The sequence below is a fragment of the Oncorhynchus tshawytscha genome, linkage group LG12, assembly GCF_018296145.1.
Source record: "Oncorhynchus tshawytscha isolate Ot180627B linkage group LG12, Otsh_v2.0, whole genome shotgun sequence".
In the NCBI taxonomy this organism is placed as follows: domain Eukaryota; kingdom Metazoa; phylum Chordata; class Actinopteri; order Salmoniformes; family Salmonidae; genus Oncorhynchus; species Oncorhynchus tshawytscha.
Genome location: NC_056440.1, coordinates 66,137,544 through 66,156,512, shown reverse-complemented (window position 1 = coordinate 66,156,512; position 18,969 = coordinate 66,137,544). Strand labels below are relative to the sequence as shown.

The 18,969-nt window shown below is 50.3% G+C and overlaps 1 protein-coding gene across 4 annotated transcripts in view; it reads left to right on the top strand.

Moving 5' to 3' along the window:
* Positions 1–9,690: 9,690 nt before the first annotated feature.
* The window catches only part of LOC112263700 (zinc finger homeobox protein 3-like), a 122,280-nt gene continuing 113,001 nt past the window's right edge, over positions 9,691–18,969 (top strand). For 2 of the 4 annotated variants that reach the window (XM_042330941.1, XM_042330940.1), the window contains exons 1-4: positions 9,691–12,204; positions 12,477–13,065; positions 13,358–13,384; positions 17,785–18,287. In XM_042330941.1, the coding sequence (XP_042186875.1) occupies positions 9,751–12,204; positions 12,477–13,065; positions 13,358–13,384; positions 17,785–18,287 (3,573 nt within the window). In that variant the 5' untranslated portion in view covers positions 9,691–9,750. The remainder of the gene's footprint in view (positions 12,205–12,476; positions 13,066–13,357; positions 13,385–17,784; positions 18,288–18,969) is intronic. The other 2 variants (XM_042330943.1, XM_042330942.1) reach the window with 1 other exon arrangement.

Sequence of the window (18,969 nt, the reverse complement as noted above, 5' to 3'; positions counted from 1 at the left end):
TTACATGCTTCTACACCTGCATTGCTTGCTGTTTGGGGTTTTAGGCTGGGTTTCTGTACAGCACTTTGAGATATCAGCTGATGTACGAAGGGCTATATAAATACATTTGATTTGATTTAACACCCTCCTCAGGTTTAAACTCTTAACAAAATTCTGGTCCTAACCCGAACCCCCAGCCTGTCTGGTGGCACTGCTTCAGCCATTGTCTGCTAGGCCTGGAAGCTCTATGTAACCCTCCAGCTCCCCCCTTCATTGTCCCCCTGATATCCCTAAATACCCCTGTGGGTGGACCAGATCTGGGCTTCCCTGGCCTTCATATAGCTGGCTTATTGTCACAGCTTAACCACTTGTGTCTATGTAATATACTAAAATTTATGAGGCCTTGCCCACTAGTTTTGCTCAAAGCCCCTCAACAGTCCATACGTGTGCGTGTGCGTGTGTGTGTGTGCGTGTGTGTGTGTGTGTGTGTACATGGATGTGTTGGCGTGTGTTCCGTGCCCCTTCAGGCTGTTCCAAAAAGGGAGTGTGTCCCTTTAAGAATGCTCTTCTGAGAATATTTGTCTAATTCCAGGTGCCAGCGATCCCTGTGTTTTACCAGGTGCAGGCCTGGATCATTACAAAGGTATTTGTTTTCCAGATTACATGGTGCGGCCCAGGATTAAAGGCGCGTTATCCCTGTCCCCCTCTGTCTGTCAGGCCCTGATCCCCAGTGTGGGGCCTGGCTGCCTGTGTCCTGCCTCAGTCACACTGGAGGCTAGGCTAGCCTGGCTCCTGGTGCCGTTAGGGATCTGTCACTCCACAGCCCAGAATAACCGACCTCCCAGCCTGGGCCACTGTTGGCTGTAAGGGTGGTGGAGGAGGAAGGACAGGAGCTGTCCCTGTCAACAGAGGCTGGGTATGCAGATCAGACTTTCACCCAGCCGTCCTTAATGGGACGAGAAGTAGTGTGGTAAGGACTTTTCCTTGTCCGCCCCTATCCCCTCAATCCCTGGGGTTTAGGATGGGCCGGACAGGACAGGGGAGCTGGCTGGGAGGTAGAGGGGGCTAGGGGCCTTGGGGGTAGTGGGGGTCAAGAAGTCTAGTCCCAGTCTCCAGTATCTGGACAGCTGAAGTCCTCTCCAAAACGTTTACATAGAGCCTTGCGATTATGATAATAAACAGTTTTATCATCGGCCTCCCAATCAATAATGTGGCTTCTTAAGGTTTAATATTTCAATAGTATTGATCATCTTAACAACTGTGTTTGCGGTTGGCTTGCCTCTACTGCAGGCCTGCAGGGGACTACAACAAACTGTGAGCAGCAGTTTTTCTTTACAATACAGTTTTTCTGCAGCTATGACTGTTTAGCATGTATAGACACCCTCAGACCAGCGTCTCACCTCATAGAACAACTATGTGGGATCTTCTCTCATTCCATTCAGTCCTGCTCTATACATGGCTGCCTATCATTTACAAGCATCTAAGCGCCTATAACACTAAAACAGTCCTGCGCTTCTTGCGGCCAGTCCTCTTTCCCCCCATTCCACCCTCATCCTGTTGCAACCAAATGAAATGGACTGAGCGAAAACAGAGAAGTTGAAGGCTCCTAAAGCCCTGTAGTTAGCACATTTAACTTCCATCCTCTCTGGAGAGAAGGCCTGCTTCCCTCATATTTAAACAGGGGGAGATTTGATAATTAGTGAAAATGAATAAAAGGCCTGGCAGACTTTGATCAGAAACATCTCCCCGTTCCCCCGCTGACCTTTGACCTTTGGTTGGAAAGGTGAGTGGGTCTGTGAGTGGGGAGTGGAGGAAGCTTGGACTAGGGAGTTGTCTTATCTCTCTCTCTCTCTCTCTCTCTCTCTCTCTGGGAGTCTCTTCTAAGTCGATCTTCCCAGGAATGGGTAGGAATGGGTAGTCATGGCACTAATCAATCAGACTGTCGTGCCAGACTATTCCACACTCAGCCCTTTGAGAAAATGTTCACAGCATGCTATGGAATAGGAGTACTTTTTATACAAGACCATCACTAATCAGTCAACTTAGCCTGCTTGTCTGTCTGTCTGAACTGGGGCAGAGAGGGTGGACATGTAATTAACTGATCAGCCAGGTGTTTGTGAGCCTCTGTTAGCAGGTAAAGGAGGGCCCACACACACACACACACACACACACACACACACACACATGCTCCTGCTAACTCAGGACCCCCCTGCTGTGTTGTGGCGCATGCTGTGCCTGCTCTGTGCACCAGGTTGCCTGGGGGCCAACGTAGGTTTTTGCGGTGTGAGCATGATTGCCCATCTCTGATTATACATCCATAACTTTATCCCAGAGATAATTTATGCATTTACTGAACACAAAGCTTTATCTAAACGAACCACTGGGGACATCACATGGAAATAACACAGCGCCGACATCCACTATGGTTTGTTAAAAACAAAGATAGCTCGCGGCTGCAGTAACAAGGTTATTTTTGTAGTTATTAAAACAGTGTCTTCTCTGTTTCATTTTCTACCTGACACTTTGCAGAAACTCGCATGCTCCTCCGTAATCTGGAGTCCAAGGTCACAGATCAATTAAAGACGACTGTGATTGCATACAATGTTAAAACGGAAGAGTGGCTTTTGTGCAAACGAATCGCTTAACAAAAAGAACACAGCGAGGAAAACCAATGTCTAACAGTATGCATTTTTAATCTGAATGTATTCAGTGTGCTCCCCCTCTCCCTCTCTGTGGTGTGAGTGAGGTTTCTCTCATTTGTACTCCCATTCTGCCACAGCTCAACGGCCCCCCATGCTGCCTGCTAATTGGCGGGAGACTGGGAGCTTCCTGCTGTGTGTTCGCTGCTTCCCTTCGCTTTGCCATCCCACCAGCTCTTTCTCCACAACTGAGTAATTAACCCACAGCTAATGAACTACTTCTAATTACACACCACTGTTTCCATCGCACCCTCCAAAAGTGAGGAGACACTCTGCCGCCACGTTCCAATCCGTTCTGGAAGGCTTTGAACCTACCTGCTCTCTGATTGGTGCGGTTGTTCAGACTGTCAGGAGCTATATCACAGCCCTGCCACTTTGTTCAAATCAGTTCACCTCTGTTGTGCAACACGGAATGGATTAAGAGAATCTGATGATGTTGCGTAAACGATAACAGCATTTTCAAGGTTCTATTTCAAGTCCATGAACAAAGGAGGCAATTGATATTACAAAATCAATTTGCTCATACTTTCTCTGGCCAAAGAAAAGCAGTGTAAGAGCTGAATGGTAACAGGCATTAATGCTGTGATACAGAATGGTCTGCATACACCAGTACACCTCCAGGGTGTTTTACTGTGCCATATAGTAGTCAGCAGGGCCATTTTTGGCCCAATCTTCATCTCATTCCAGAATTTTGGCAGGAAATGTTTTGTAACTGCAGTGATACATGCTGGGAATTGTAGTTTGGCCCACATCCTCTCCTCAGAGCCTGGGACCTGAAGGTGTAGTGGTTGTGGCATGACAGATACAGCATGCTTCAGATAGCCCTGCTATCAGCTGCTTAATGTACATGTACAGTACTCCCAGCCACACTACACTGACCCCCCTCACACATCACTATACTCCCTCTCTCCTACCCAGTCAGAGCCCTAGCCTCAGCCTCGGTCTTGACACAGCCACAGCTATTTCTGTTCCACAGACTGATAGCTCCAACTGCAGATCATTGATTTTACGGGAAGCCCTGTTTACAGACTGAGTGCCATCGACCTGAGGTGACTTTTTGCCTCCAGAAGTAGGAGCGGCACTGGAGCATCCTTGTGTCTGTGTTATACAAAGACAAACACTGGCCTGATTTGAAACACTTTGATGTACTGTGTTAGGAATCATACTTAATTAGCATTGTAACATATTTTGTTAATTGTGTAAAAACTAATTGGCCTAGATGTTAGTACTGTATATAGTAGAGAAAATTGGTCTGGGGGTGATAGGGACAGCCGGTGTAAGGCCGAGGCGGCGAGGAGGAGAGAAGCAGTCTGTGCCTCAATGTAGTCCCTTAGGAAGATCCCACCATCTAAGGCTTAGGGACAAGGGTAATACAGGGGCCTTATGTTGGGCATTACCATGGACTTAAGGCAAAGAGTAAGATGTATGCATACATTTCATTGTTGATTAATTGGGGTAAGCCTTGGAGAAGAGCCCCTGTTCATTCTGCCTGAGGACTACAATGGTTCCCCCATCAATAAGCACGTCCCCTGTGCAACATCAAAGGCCCTCCCTGATTTATCAATAAGAAGCCTTCCTTCCCACATTTTCCTTTAACTTGCTTAGCATTTACACCATTGATTTTCCAATAAGCACCCATACCCTGCGGTGGCCGGCCAGGCCGAGGCTCTGTGAGATGGCTCAGACTCACACAGACAGGACAAGGTGGGGGGTGGTAGTGGCTTTTTGGGTTTTTCTATTTTTCAAGGTCTCCCCTCAGCTAGAAAGCCTGTGGTCTAGGTGTAAATGGAGGGGGGTAAGGTGTGGTTCAGGTCCAAGCCCGATGGGGGTGTTCTCAGCTGGGGCTGGGCCAGAGTTAATTCCCCAGGAGACCCTGGTTCTCCCTGGTCCTCTGGAGGCCTGGCCCCCAGGCAGGTGATTGTGCATGCTTATAATCAGATGGATCCTTAGCCTTTAATTCCTCCCTGGCTTGGCCGTTAAATCCCACATAATGAAAGGGCCCATAAATAAAAACGTATCTAATTTTCTGCAAAATGACAACCAGATCCACTCTCTGACTCGGTTCATTAGGACCTGGGCCCTTTCAATAGGCTCAACCTTATCTGCTCTGTTAAGGTGCGGGAGGAGAACATAATGCTTTTTATGCCTCTAAGTCAGAGACAGGTGAAAAGAGGGTCTGGCATTTGACTTCTGTAGAAGAGGTGTGAGGATGGGTGGGAGGACTGCCCCCTATGGCCAGGTCTTGTGTAGTGTGTATGGGAATGCAACCTCCCTCCCTTTCTCCCAGAGTCCAGGAATCCATGCTTTTCTTCCCTCTGATTATCTCTTATTGTGAGTTGAGGCTTGTTTTGGCTGCTTATTGTTTGTCTCTCAGCCCAGTGGGCCCGGTGAGGGAGGGAGAGAGACAGAGAGAGTGAGAGGGGGGGGGGGCACAAGTGCAGGGTTGGAAAACACAGGCCATGGCAGGAATCCTGTTGTTTTCCTTTAGCAGCAGCTCAGATACCAGTATGCAAAGGAAAAGTCCAAGTCATTTGCATAGTACAGTACCTAACCTTGGGCGTTAATGTTAACATACTGCAGGCAGTACTACCTTTACCGGCATGATTCATCCTTTTAATGTGTGTTTATTATAGCACAGAGACACTTTGCCCCATACTTCCCTCTTTGCCCTTCCAGCGCTCCTGTCAGTCTGTCCATCTCCCTCATTTAGTGCCTTTGAAAGATTCAAGCTTTTCCTGCTCTAAACAGGTGTCGCTTAGCGAGCAGACCTCCTGAAGACAAACAGGGAGATAGCTTTGTATCAGCCGGCCCATCTGCGACTCTCCGACTCCAGACAATCCCATTGCACATCAGTAACCACCACAGGTTATTGAATTAGACCATCTTGATTTTAAAGAGCAATCCTGTTTTCTAGTAAGCAGTGGACATGCTGAGCTGGCTCAGGCCACGGCTCAGCCTCCATCACTGGCCAGGGGTCATCCTCCTCTCCTCTCCCACTCTAATTGCTTTAGACACATTACAAGGACGTGATGCTAATAGATGCATAGTGCACACACATATAGTTATACAGTAGCTACATGCTAGCACTGCTGTTTAAACTCCAGGAGCCATAAAGGGATATTGGACAAAGGACTGGAGAAATGTAGTGAATGAGGGATGTAAAGTAGTAGTTTAGGCTGGTGTGCTGTGTGTTTTTCCACCCCACCCCTCTGTGGGCTAGCTAGACGCCCCATGTAGCAGGCAGTGATGTGGGCACAGTGTTCGGGGCATGGTCAGGACAGACAGTGATGTGGGCACAGTGTTCGGGGCATGGTCAGGACAGACAGTGATGTGGGCACAGTGTTCGGGGCATGGTCAGGACAGGCAGTGATGTGGGCACAGTGTTCGGGGCATGGTCAGGACAGGCAGTGATGTGGGCACAGTGTTCATGGTCAGGACAGGCAGTGATGTGGGCACAGTGTTAGGGGCATGGGACAGGCAGTGATGTGGGCACAGGTTCGGGGCATGGTCAGGACAGGCAGTGATGTGGGCACAGTGTTCGGGGCATGGTCATGATGTGGGCACAGGTTCGGGGCATGGTCAGGACAGTGATGTGGGCACAGTGTTCGGGGCATGGTCAGGACAGACAGTGAGTGGGCACAGTGTTCGGGGTCAGGACAGTGATTCACAGGGGGGCATGGTCAGGACAGACAGTGATGTGGGCACAGTGTTCGGGGCATGGTCAGGACAGACAGTGATGTGGGCACAGTGTTCGGGGCATGTGGACAGACAGTGATGTGGGCACAGTGGGGGCATGGTCAGGACAGACAGTGATGTGGGCACAGTGTTCACAGGGGCATGGTCAGGACAGACAGTGATGTGGGCACAGTGTTCGGGGCATGGTCAGGACAGACAGTGATGTGGGCACAGTGTTCGGGGCATGGTCAGGACAGACAGTGATGTGGGCACAGTGTTCGGGGCATGGTCAGGACAGACAGTGATGTGGGCACAGTGTTCGGGGCATGGTCAGGACAGACAGTGATGTGGGCACAGTGTTCGGGGCATGGTCAGGACAGACAGTGATGTGGGCACAGTGTTCGGGGCATGGTCAGGACAGACAGTGATGTGGGCACAGTGTTCGGGGCATGGTCAGGACAGACAGTGATGTGGGCACAGTGTTCGGGGCATGGTCAGGACAGACAGTGATGATGTGGGCACAGTGGGGACACAGTGATTGGGCACAGTGTTCGGGGCATGGTCAGGACAGACAGTGATGTGGGCACAGTGTTCGGGGCATGGTCAGGACAGACAGTGATGTGGGCACAGTGTTCGGGGCATGGTCAGGACAGGCAGTGATGTGGGCACAGTGTTCGGGGCATGGTCAGGACAGACAGTGATGTGGGCACAGTGATGTGGGCACAGTGGGGGCATGGTCAGGACAGACAGTGATGTGGGCACAGTGTTGGTCAGGACAGACAGTGATGTGGGCACAGGGGGGCATGGTCAGGACAGACAGTGATGTGGGCACAGTGTTCGGGGCATGGTCAGGACAGACAGTGATGTGGGCACAGTGTTCGGGGCATGGTCAGGACAGACAGTGATGTGGGCACAGTGTTCGGGGCATGCAAGTCAGGACAGGACAGTGATGTGGGCACAGTGTTCGGGGCATGGTCAGGACAGACAGTGATGTGGGCACAGTGTTCGGGGCATGGTCAGGACAGACAGTGATGTGGGCACAGTGTTCGGGGCATGGTCAGGACAGACAGTGATGTGGGCACAGTGTTCAGGGCATGGTCAGGACAGACAGTGATGTGGGCACAGTGTTCGGGGCATGGTCAGGACAGACAGTGATGTGGGCACAGTGTTCGGGGCATGGTCAGGACAGACAGTGATGTGGGCACAGTGTTCGGGGCATGGTCAGGACAGGCAGTGATGTGGGCACAGTGTTCGGGGCATGGTCAGGACAGACAGTGATGTGGGCACAGTGTTCGGGGCATGGTCAGGACAGACAGTGATGTAGGCATTAATGAATGAATGAGTTATTTTATTTTTCTGTTAGGCATGGATTTTTTTGAGTAAAAAAAATTCATTCGCTGTGGTTTTGTTTACCTCAGTCCATTTGGTTGAAATGTCGGCAGAGCGCCTAGTGTTCTCTTATTAATGGCGCAGATAGTAAATGCAGACTGACCTGGTTACTATCCCCTCTCTCAATATGGCAGCCAGCTACAAATCATGTCTGTCTGGATCAAGTAATCCTCTTAATAAGCCTACTATCTTTCATTCTGAATGCAAAGCAACAGAGAGGTCATCAGTGTGGCTCTGTCTGTGTGGAGTACAAACAATGAGAGCAGGTGGACATGGGCTGACACCAAATGTTTGCCTACCTTCACTGTTTTCAGTGGAAGATCCTGCAACTACTACACCCGCCTTGTCTTCATTACGCTCAGATAATGCAGTTAAACATACAATATCGGGCTTCTTATCAAACCAGTTATGTGCATTAATTACACCTGATTAGAATTCACTCCTCCAGTCAGGGCAGACGGTCATAATTAGCAAATCCAGTCAAAATACGAAGGTGCATGCTAAAAGACTCGCCCTGTTGTTTGAGTAGCATAAGTGCATATAGAGTGGGGGGGTATTTTCTATCAGACATGAATGAAGAGCGAGGCAGACATGATCAATCTCTCCAGTGTGGGCCAGCCCTCTCTAGTTAATATGATAGGGGGGTGGGGGTAGAGCCACACTGTCTGATCACAGCTACAATTTGCATCCCTAAGTAAGTAAATAAGTAAATAAATCAAGTGGCGGCAGCGAATGTGCTAATCAGCCGGGACATGGCGGCTGGGCTGAGCATGTTGCCGGGAAACTTTGCTCATGTAATATTCAGTACTGGCTGGGTTAAAGGGCAGGCCAGAGTTATTGGTTTCAGCCCGGTCGCCCCCCTTTAATCAATGCTGCCTGCATCCCTTTAATACAATTATTAGCTCAGCAGTATCTTGCGCTATCATTTTATCTCCTCGCCACTCTAAATTGCGGCCTGTGTATTGCTGGGCCACTGGTGCTCAGGGCATGGCCAGCTCCTGAAAGCACAGCTCCCATTTATTCTTTCAGAGGCAGAGGATGGCTGGAGTGTTTGAAACCAGGCTGACCGAGGAGGTGGATGCCAGATCTAAACACAGCTGCATTTCAGACCCAACCCAGATGGTGTATTTTGGGCTTTACTGAAAACATTGCCTTTTTTCCTCTCCTCCTCTTTGAGAGAGTGTGTATGCGAGGATACAAGTAATTACCTGCGTTGCATACTGCGTTGTGTGCACTCAACGAGAGAGGAGTGGGTGATGTGTTTTTCTATGCATGATTTCTCTTATTTCAGTAGGAAGGGAGAGGGCTGTAAAATGGCTGTGAAGTTATCAGCAGTACCCTTCACTTCTTCTCTAGTTATGTAAATGTATCATGTCCTGATGGGTGGTTTCTCTGTGTCTAATTATCGCACAGTGAATCTATTTTATCCATTAAGTTAGGCCTGTTTCTCCCTCTTTCTGACTGGAAGTTAATTAAAAACGGATGTAGGATTTGGAGAATGTAAGATTAGGGGTGTTGTTTGGAAGGTGAAGATAAAAGATGGTAACTTCCTGATATGGCAGGAAGATGAATCGTGGGACGACTTATTAGTGCTCGTCTCAGGTATTGTGTTTAAGTACCTAATCTAACATAATGAGCCCTCTGTCATTTACCTAATTAGATCTCACACTTTTGGCTCTCACCCGATGCACTATACATTAAATGTGTTCTTCTCGCCTGGGTTCTATAGATAGATGTTCCTTTGAAGGTGCTTTTTATCCCCACTTATGTGATGAGAGCATTAGGGGAGGGTGAAATATGGAAGTACTTAGGATGAGAACAATGCTATGGGTTATGTTTATGAAAGGAGTTTATACAATCTTAGGAAGAGAGACTGTATATGTGTCCTTGTTGATAACCATGGTCCTTTCAAATATGCATTACCATTAGAGTCTCTTACCAGTCTCTCTCTCTTCTCTCTCTGTGTCTTCAGGCCTGGATGCGATGAACACCTCATGTAGGCATCAGCATGGACAGCTGTGAGTCTCCCGTGGTTTCTGGGACAGACGATGGGCTCGGCTCCTCCACCACCTCCCAGCAACAGCAGCAGCAGCATTACCCTCTGCAGACCTGGAACGATCACTCTAACTCGCAGGTCCCTCCCAGCAGCCAGCCCTCTTCCCTGGAGCCCCTGTCTCTCTCTGCACCCTACCCCTCTGTGAGAGAACCACAGCAGCAGCAGCATCCAACCCGGACCCCACCCCTGGCCCACAGCGACAGCTCCGCCTCAGGCCAGCTGCACCCCAGAAGAGAGGAGCTCAACGAGGAGCAGGAGGGAGTGAGCTGCGGAGAGGAAGAAGAAGAATTGGAGGACTTGGATGAGATGGAGATCGACAGCTGTTTCCCAAGTCTGCAGCCCTTCCCCGGAGTACCCATAGCTCCTGGAGGAGGGGGCATGCCCACGCTGCTACGCCAGCAGCCCAACCGACGAAGGGGTGTGGCGGAGAGCGGGAGTGAGGAAGGAGAGGAGGAGGAAGAAGAGGAGAGCAGTGATGTGGAGAACCTGGCTGGAGAGATAGTCTACCAGCCGGACGGCTCAGCCTACATTGTTGAAAGTCTCAGCCAGCTGATCCAAAGTGGAGGGGGTGCGGTGCCCGGCCTGCTCCCCACAAACTCTCTCCCCGTGGCGGGGAAGCCGGGGGAACCTGCTGGGACCTCATCCTCGGTATACCCTCAGATCATCAACACGTTCCACATAGCCTCGTCGTTCGGGAAGTGGTTTGGTTCCTCAGACCAAGGTTTCCCCAATACCTCCACCCTGGCAGGCCTCAGTCCTGTCCTGCACAGTTTCCGCGTCTTCGATGTGCGGCACAAAAGCAACAAGGATTACCTGAACAGCGACGGGTCTGCCAAGAAGTCCTGCGTATCCAAAGATGTTCCCAACAACGTGGATTTCTCCAAATTTGATGGGCTGGCCCTCTATGGCAAGGGAAAGCCCATCCTCATGTGTTTTCTCTGCAAACTGTCCTTCGGCTACCCGCGGTCTTTCGCTACTCATGCCGTCCACGACCACCGCATGACCCTGTGTGAGGATGAGAGGCGGCTGCTGGGGGACAATAAGGCATCTGCCATCATCCAGGGCATCGGGAAGGACAAAGAACCCCTCATCAGCTTCCTGGAACCAAAAAACAAGAGCTTTCCTATGCCGGCACCCTCCACCATGGTCCCCATGAACTCTGGCCAGAGCTTCTATGGCACGTTCAGTGGGATCCACCTGGAGGCAGGGAGCAGCAGTGGGGGCAGCGAGGCCCTCCTGAACAAAGACTCTGACTCCTCTGGCCTCCAGCAGCAGCAAGGCTCCCTCCTCTCTCTGGGGGGGCTGGGCAACCCCAAAGCACCTGCTCTTACCTCAACCCCAGGCCCTGCCAAAGACTCCAACACCCTGCCCAAGCAGGGAGGGAGAACAGAGGGGCCTGCTGGGAAAGAGGGGATCCGCAGGCGGGAGCACGGGGACAAGGAGGGGCGAGAAGGCAAGGTACGTTTTGCTAGCCAGGAGGGGGGCTCGGAAGAAGAGGAGGAACTGTTATTAGAGGAAGAGGAAGACGAGGTGGAGGAAGAAGGAACTGCGCTGGCCTGTGTTGGTAACAGTAGCAGTGGCGGTGGAGAAGTGGGGAAACCGGCTGTATCAAACCAAAGCATTTCCAAATCTCCTTTATTAATACCTAGTAGCGCTCTCCAGCCTACTGCCTGCCCATCTGCAGCCAGCCCCACGCTCAACAGCAAAGCCCCAGCTTCCACTTCTTCTTCCTCCGTCAGGGAAGAGGGCTCGGCGGCAGACGGTGGGGGGAGGACCTCGGAGCTCCCTCTGAGCTTTAACTGCCAGGGGCCCACTGTCCCCATGGCGATGGCAGCTGCAGCCAGCAGAGGGAGCGAGGACGTCGCCGCTGGCACCTCCTCACCTCTGGCCTCCAACTCCGCCGACGACGAAAGTGCCAATCGAGATAGTGCCACAGCTCCTGAACCAAATGATTGCCCGGCAGAGGGAGAGGAGGACAGCGGAGCCCTTCTGCACCATCACCACCTGCACCATCACCACCACCACCTCCACCCCTCAGCCCACTCCCACTCTCACCCACACCCCCACCTAGGGGGGTCCTGTGAAATGGGCAGTGGCGGTGAGTGCCCTCAGAACCACGGGCCTGGAGGAAGTGGGGTGGAATGCCCCAAATGCGACACCGTCCTGGGCTCCTCGCGGTCCCTGGGCGGACACATGACCATGATGCACTCGCGCAACTCATGCAAGACACTCAAGTGTCCCAAGTGCAACTGGCATTACAAGTACCAGCAGACCCTGGAGGCCCACATGAAGGAGAAGCACCCAGACTCCGGTGGCTCCTGTGTGTACTGCAGCAGTGGCCAGAGCCACCCGCGTCTGGCCCGTGGAGAGAGCTACACCTGCGGATACAAGCCCTTCCGCTGCGAGGTCAGTACTTCAACCTAGTCAGTTGAAGATCCAACCTAGTCAGTTGAAGTACTGACCTCAGCCTAATGACTAGTATACTGACAGGTGGTAGGACTTTGAATAGAACTTTAGCACAATGTGAAATATGTTGATATGTTGACATGTTGACTGATATGACATATCAATCAACATGTCATGATATGATTTATATTTCATGGACTATAAGTTAGAGGCAACAAAGATTTCCACTTTACAACATGAGCAAAAATGAACGTCCTCTCTCTATTTTCTAGGTGTGTAACTACTCGACCACCACCAAGGGCAACCTGAGCATCCACATGCAGTCTGACAAGCATTTGAACAACATGCAGACCCTGCAGAACGGAGGCTCCATCCCCTCTGCCGAGCAGCAGGTGTTTGGCCAGCACCCTGGAGGGGTAGGAGTGGTGACCGTGCCCTCTGTGACCCAGGCCAGCACCCACCACCCGCCCCACCACCACCACCCCACCCAGTCCTCCGCCCACATGGCGGGGCCCTGCGGTTCCCCCTCGCCCACCAAGCCAAAAAGCAAGCCCACGTGGCGCTGCGAAGTGTGCGACTACGAGACCAACGTGGCGCGGAACCTGCGCATCCACATGACCAGCGAGAAGCACATGCACAACATGATGCTGCTGCAACAGAATGTGACCCAGATGCAGCATGGTCGGCTGGGCCTGGGGGCCATGCCCTCTCCCTCCGAGGCCGAGCTCTATCAGTACTACCTGACCCAGAACATGAGCCTGCCCCCAGGCCTCAAGATGGACCCGGCTGGAGCTGAGGCCCAGTTCCTGCTGGGAGGCTTCCACCTGGACCCCAACATGGCCGCCTTGGCCCCCCAACTAGGTGAGTTCTCTCAGTCTGCCTCTGCAACAGTGGAACAGTGGGAGCCATTCTGGCTCTTCCCTCAGTACTGCCTCAGGTCACCACAGAGAAGGCAGACTGCAGTTCAGTACGAGTTCACAAGGGGTGGGATCGCTCTCACTGCTGCCAGCTGTTTATTTTTAAACATGAAATACACAGTTATAAACAGTATGTGTCTAAATGGAAGATTCAGCTTTAATTTTAAAAATGCTTAACTTTTTAACCCATTTAGACATAGGCTAATTGTGTTCATTTATTTACTGAATGTGTGTAGCGTGGCCAGTAAATGAATGCATGAATGGTAAGTCATTTTATATTTACATTCAATGATTTTTAGTTTTAGTGATGAATATAGAATATAAAAAAATCCCCATGAGAAACAGCAAGAGCAGCCATTTCTCTGAACCAACATGCAGGCAAAGGGTTAACCAGGGAACACATTAGCCCTCCCTCCCTCTCACACACACTCTATACACACAATCCTATCTTTCATGTTGGCAGCTCTCTCTTTCTTTCTGTTTCGGGTGCCCGAAGGTACACCTGCCCTACTGAACTTAACATCATTCGCCCTTTTTCCAAGCAAAGAGCCCCATTGAGATAAAAGAGGGGAGGTGAAACAACGGCAGTGTATAAAACACAATATTTCTAGAGGGTGGACCTAACTCACAACAGTCCCTTTCTGACTTAGTGTAACAGACGACTTGTTAGTTGTTACCATATGACAGTTTCTCTCTCACCAATGTGATGGAGCTGAATCGATATCTTCCCCGTAAAAGAGGGGATCCTCTCCAGGCTGTGGCCTTGGTATTAGGATAGTGTTTCACTCCGGCTCGGCTGAGAAGAGTGGACCTTTAGACCCAAGGCTAGTGAAGCTATCGGTGGAGCTTCAGTTTGGGACTTTTGGGGTTGATTTTAGAGAAAGCTGGCCCTGGTTAAAAAACGACTCTAGCCATTAGAGTTATGAAAGTTTTTTTGTCTCCATCAGTTATTAAGTGGTGTAGGTAGAACTTCTCTGAACGTTCCTTAATAGCCTCAAATATGCCCCCCAAACTCACACATCCACACTTCACTTCACTTCATAACACACGTAGGAGTTTAGTTTACATTTCCAGTCTATGTCACTCTATCTGGGTCACACTGACTGGGAAAGTCCCCCTGTGATACCTTGTTTTCCTCACAATAGGCTGCGGCAGGGAGAGAGGAAGAGAGAGAGAGAGAGCAGCTCAGTGAGCCTTCCTCTTGTTCGCCCATGTCCTCCAGGCCTCCGCTCCTCTGAACATCAGCGTTTTCATGCCATTATTTCCAAACTGCCACTGAACTCCGCCACTGGAGCTCTCTTTTTTCCCCCAACGTTGTAATTGCAGCTATAAATTTTATCTTGGTCAAAGAAGGGAGGAGTAGAGGGCCCAGTATGGGTAATTCAGCGGCATAGCCGAGTGTTTGGTGTGCCAGTTACAACCCCACAGTTTGTACAGACTTGTCTCCAACTGTCGCCGGTTCAAAGACACGAACAAGAATTGATTGCTGTGACTAATTTTGTATCCCCTCTCTTGCCATCTGGTTCATTTTCCTGTGAGGGAACGTTTAATAAGCATGTTACAGGGAGGCAATGATGAGGCATTACTCTCAGCCCTAAAACGACCACAGTGTCATCCCGAGCCACACACATTTTGATTGACTGTACACACTGATACTCTCCATCACACACACGTCATATCTCTGTCTGTGCAGCTCGAGGACAGATAGTATCCGTCTGTACCTCCCTCCCTTTAGTCCTCTTTTCCACTGTGTATTTCTGACTTTTGAGGACGTTGTTAGACAGAGAGGGAGATGACAAATCCTGACCTCACATGATCTCACCCTCTTGATAATCCTTATCCTCAGGACTGAGCTGCTGCAGATACAGAGAGAGGGGGGAGAGAGAGGGGGGAAAGCGATATGGGGGAGGGGGCTTAGTTATTGTGTGCTCTACTTTGTTGTCCAATATACTGCCTGAATGCTGCAGCATCTAGGTAGAGCTCTCTGAAAATCCAGCCAAGCTGGTCCACCACTAATCTTTTGGAAGTTCCACCAAGCCCTGTAGAGACACGTTAATATATTTACAGCCTGGACTTGGACTCTGCTTATGTCAAAGACTAGAGTTTCCAAGATTTCCCAATGATGTGTGTTTATCTCAAGCCTTTTAATGTTTTTTGAAAGTGAAAATATTTCCACAGAGTCCTGCCTCCCTTTCCCTAAACATTGATACGGACTGACAACGTCTCAGTCAAAATATTCTAGGTTATATTTAACAGAGGCCTGCTTACATCTAAAACACATGTAGGGACCGCAGACTGAACCTATTCTCACACAGCCGTGAAGGCAGAGGTAATCACTGTGTCTGTGTCGGAGCATGGAGTCTACAGTGGAAAAGAGTGAGAGAGAGAGAGAGAGAGAGAGAGACAGAGAGAGAGAGAGAGAGAGACAGAGAGAGAGAGAGAGAGAGACAGAGAGAGAGAGAGAGAGAGAGAGAGAGAGAGAGAGAGAGAGAGAGAGAGAGAGAGAGAGAGAGAGAGAGAGAGAGAGAGAGAGAGAGAGAGAGAGAGAGAGAGAGACAGAGAGACAGAGAGAGAGAGAGAGAGAGAGAGAGAGAGAGAGAGAGAGAGAGAGAGACAGAGAGACAGAGAGACAGAGAGAGAGAGAGAGAGAGAGAGAGAGAGAGACAGAGAGAGACAGAGAGAGAGAGAGAGAGAGACAGAGAGAGAGAGAGAGAGAGAGAGAGAGAGAGAGAGAGAGAGAGAGAGAGAGAGAGAGAGAGAGAGAGACAGAGAGACAGAGAGAGAGAGAGAGAGAGAGAGAGAGAGACAGAGAGAGAGAGAGAGAGAGACAGAGAGAGAGAGAGAGAGAGAGAGAGAGAGAGAGAGAGAGAGAGAGAGAGAGAGAGAGAGAGAGAGAGAGAGAGAGAGAGAGAGAGACAGACAGAGAGAGAGAGAGAGACAGAGAGAGAGAGAGAGAGAGAGAGAGAGAGAGACAGAGAGACAGAGAGAGAGAGAGACAGAGAGACAGAGAGAGAGAGAGACAGAGAGACAGAGAGAGAGAGAGAGAGAGAGAGAGAGAGAGAGAGAGAGAGAGAGAGAGAGAGAGACAGAGAGAGAGAGAGAGAGAGAGAGAGACAGAGAGAGAGAGAGAGACAGAGAGAGAGAGAGAGACAGAGAGAGAGACAGAGAGAGAGAGAGAGAGAGAGAGAGAGAGAGAGAGAGAGAGAGAGAGAGACAGAGAGAGAGAGAGAGAGAGAGAGAGAGAGAGAGAGAGACAGAGAGAGAGAGAGAGAGAGAGAGAGAGAGACAGAGAGAGAGAGAGAGAGAGAGAGAGAGAGAGAGAGAGAGAGAGAGAGAGAGAGAGAGAGAGAGAGAGAGAGAGAGAGAGAGAGAGAGAGAGAGACAGAGAGAGAGAGAGAGAGAGACAGAGAGAGAGAGAGAGAGAGACAGAGAGAGAGAGAGAGAGAGAGAGAGAGAGAGAGAAGGGGGGCCCTAGCTGGAGAGGTGGATCTGTGAGTGATTTCAGAGGGCTTCACAGAGGTCTCCCCCTCCCGGCTATAAAAACTCAGGTAATGGAGAAAAGTCCGAGAGCAGGCTGCATACTGCAGCAATAAATAAAAAGAGGCTGCTGGAATTAATTTAGTGTAAAGCCAGGCAGGGTCAGCCGGTGCGCTCCGTCTGGGCAGTGATAGATTAAAGATCAGCCCCAGCCACTCTTACCTCATTTTTACCGCCTCCTCCTCCCCAGACTGTAGATATGGTTGTTTCTGTTGTTGGATCTGGATGCGTTGTTTTTTTACTTCCCCCTCTTCGCTCAGTACCGAGGAGGATTCATCTGGTAGGTGTCTGTATCGATTTAGCAGCTATGCGGAGTCGAAAGAGGCAGGAGAATCCAAAGAGAACAGTGGATTTTTTGTATTATTATTCTGTGGACAAGGGCACTGGATTTGATTTACAGTAATGTATGCTTGGGAACTCTTTAGTTCTCTTGTAATGATAGAATAACTTTCTTTTTCTGCGGAGCTCACGGCCTCTGGAGTTGATTTAGTGCCGGGCCGTGAAAGTGCACCAGTCCAAACAGGACGACGTGTATATCCTTACTCTGGCAGTGCAACGTTTCTGCACCCTGCGAAAAAGTCCAGACTTTCTTTCTCTCGGCTCAAAGGAAGGATAATCTTGATTTAATCAAATTAGGTACATAAATACACACATGCACATTATCCTCAGAGGGGTATTCGAACTAGAGAGCAAATCCACTTTGACTGCAGAGACAAACATGGCTCTTTGTTGAAAGTTGAACCGTACACCTTTCACTTTTCCTAGGACATTTTCCCATGCTGAGGGAGGCTCAAAGAACTGAGAGCCCCTTTGGAAAACCCCATGCTTCCACCCTCTAAGAAACTCTAAATAACTCCTGATGTCCAGAAAGTACATGTAACACAAAGTGAAATAGATTGATAGCTAGATAGGAATAATCCCTGAAAGCTGTACTTAGAATTCAAAGTTTGTGAAATTTGAAAATAACCAACTGACCGTGTGCATGTAACCATCTAAGCACTCTCTCTCTCTCTCTCTCTCTCTGTCTCTCTCTCTCTCTCTCTCTCTCTCTCACACACACACACACAATTTCTCTCTCTCTCTTCCCTCCTCTCCCTCTTTCTCTCTTTCTGTCCCCGGTGCTCAGTAGGTGGGGAGATCCCCATGGACATGCGGCTGGGCAGCGTTGGTGGTCAGTTGGTGTCTGAGGAGCTGATGACCCTGGGGGAGAGCTTGTCGCAGACCAGTGACCCCTCCCTCAAGCTGTTCCAGTGTGCCGTGTGCAACCGCTTCACCACCGACAACCTGGACGTGCTGGGCATGCACATGGGTGCTGAGCGCAGCCTGCCCGAGGAGGAGTGGCGCGCCGTGGTGGGCGACTCGCACCAGTGCAAGCTGTGCCGTTACACCACACAGCTGAAGGCCAACTTCCAGCTGCACTGCAAGACCGACAAGCATGTGCAGAAGTACCAGCTGGTGGCCCACATCAAGGAGGGGGGCAAGGGCAACGAGTGGCGCCTGAAGTGCGTGGCCATCGGCAACCCGGTGCACCTGAAGTGCAACGCCTGCGACTACTACACTAACAGCCTGGAGAAGCTACGCATGCATACCATCAACTCCCGCCACGAGGCCAGCCTCAAGCTTTACAAGGTACGTGCCTCATCTTCACCTCTCATCCTTCCTTTCACCCTACCGTTCTCCCCTTCCACCATTCCTCTTCTTCCTTCCTAACGTTACATTCCTCCACGGTACTCCACTGCAGACCTCTGGATTCTGCTCCGCTGCTAGCCTCTTCCACCGGTCATGAATGATGGCCCTGTTGTCTAACCCTTCTGTTCACAGGGCCCATAGAGAGGAGTGGGGGGGCTAGAACATGGCAGGTGGATCCGGGTAAGGAGAACAAGGGGTGAAATCACTAGGAGAGGGATGAAGAAGTGTGAGGAGACAGAGGTTTGGTGTTAACACTCCTCGGAGCGGGAAAGGCAGAATTGTTCTCGACAGCCGTATTGATTTTCTCCGGACTTGGAGCTTCACCTTCTCCTCTAATCATTCCATAATAGCCAATGGATGAACACTCTCTGAACAAATGGCCATAAATCTAACAGGCCTGATTCCACTTAGGCACCTATCCTGTGTGTCTGCGGCTAGACTAGGGCTACTCTGTGTTTAACCCAACCTGGCATGGCTATATAGACGGCTAACACAATCACACACACACACTAAGACGTAAACAAACACATACCGTTCACCCACGCATTCACACACCCACACAACTGTAGCTCATCACACTGCTCTGTCCCCAAACACACTGTGCCTTTATTTACACAAAGAC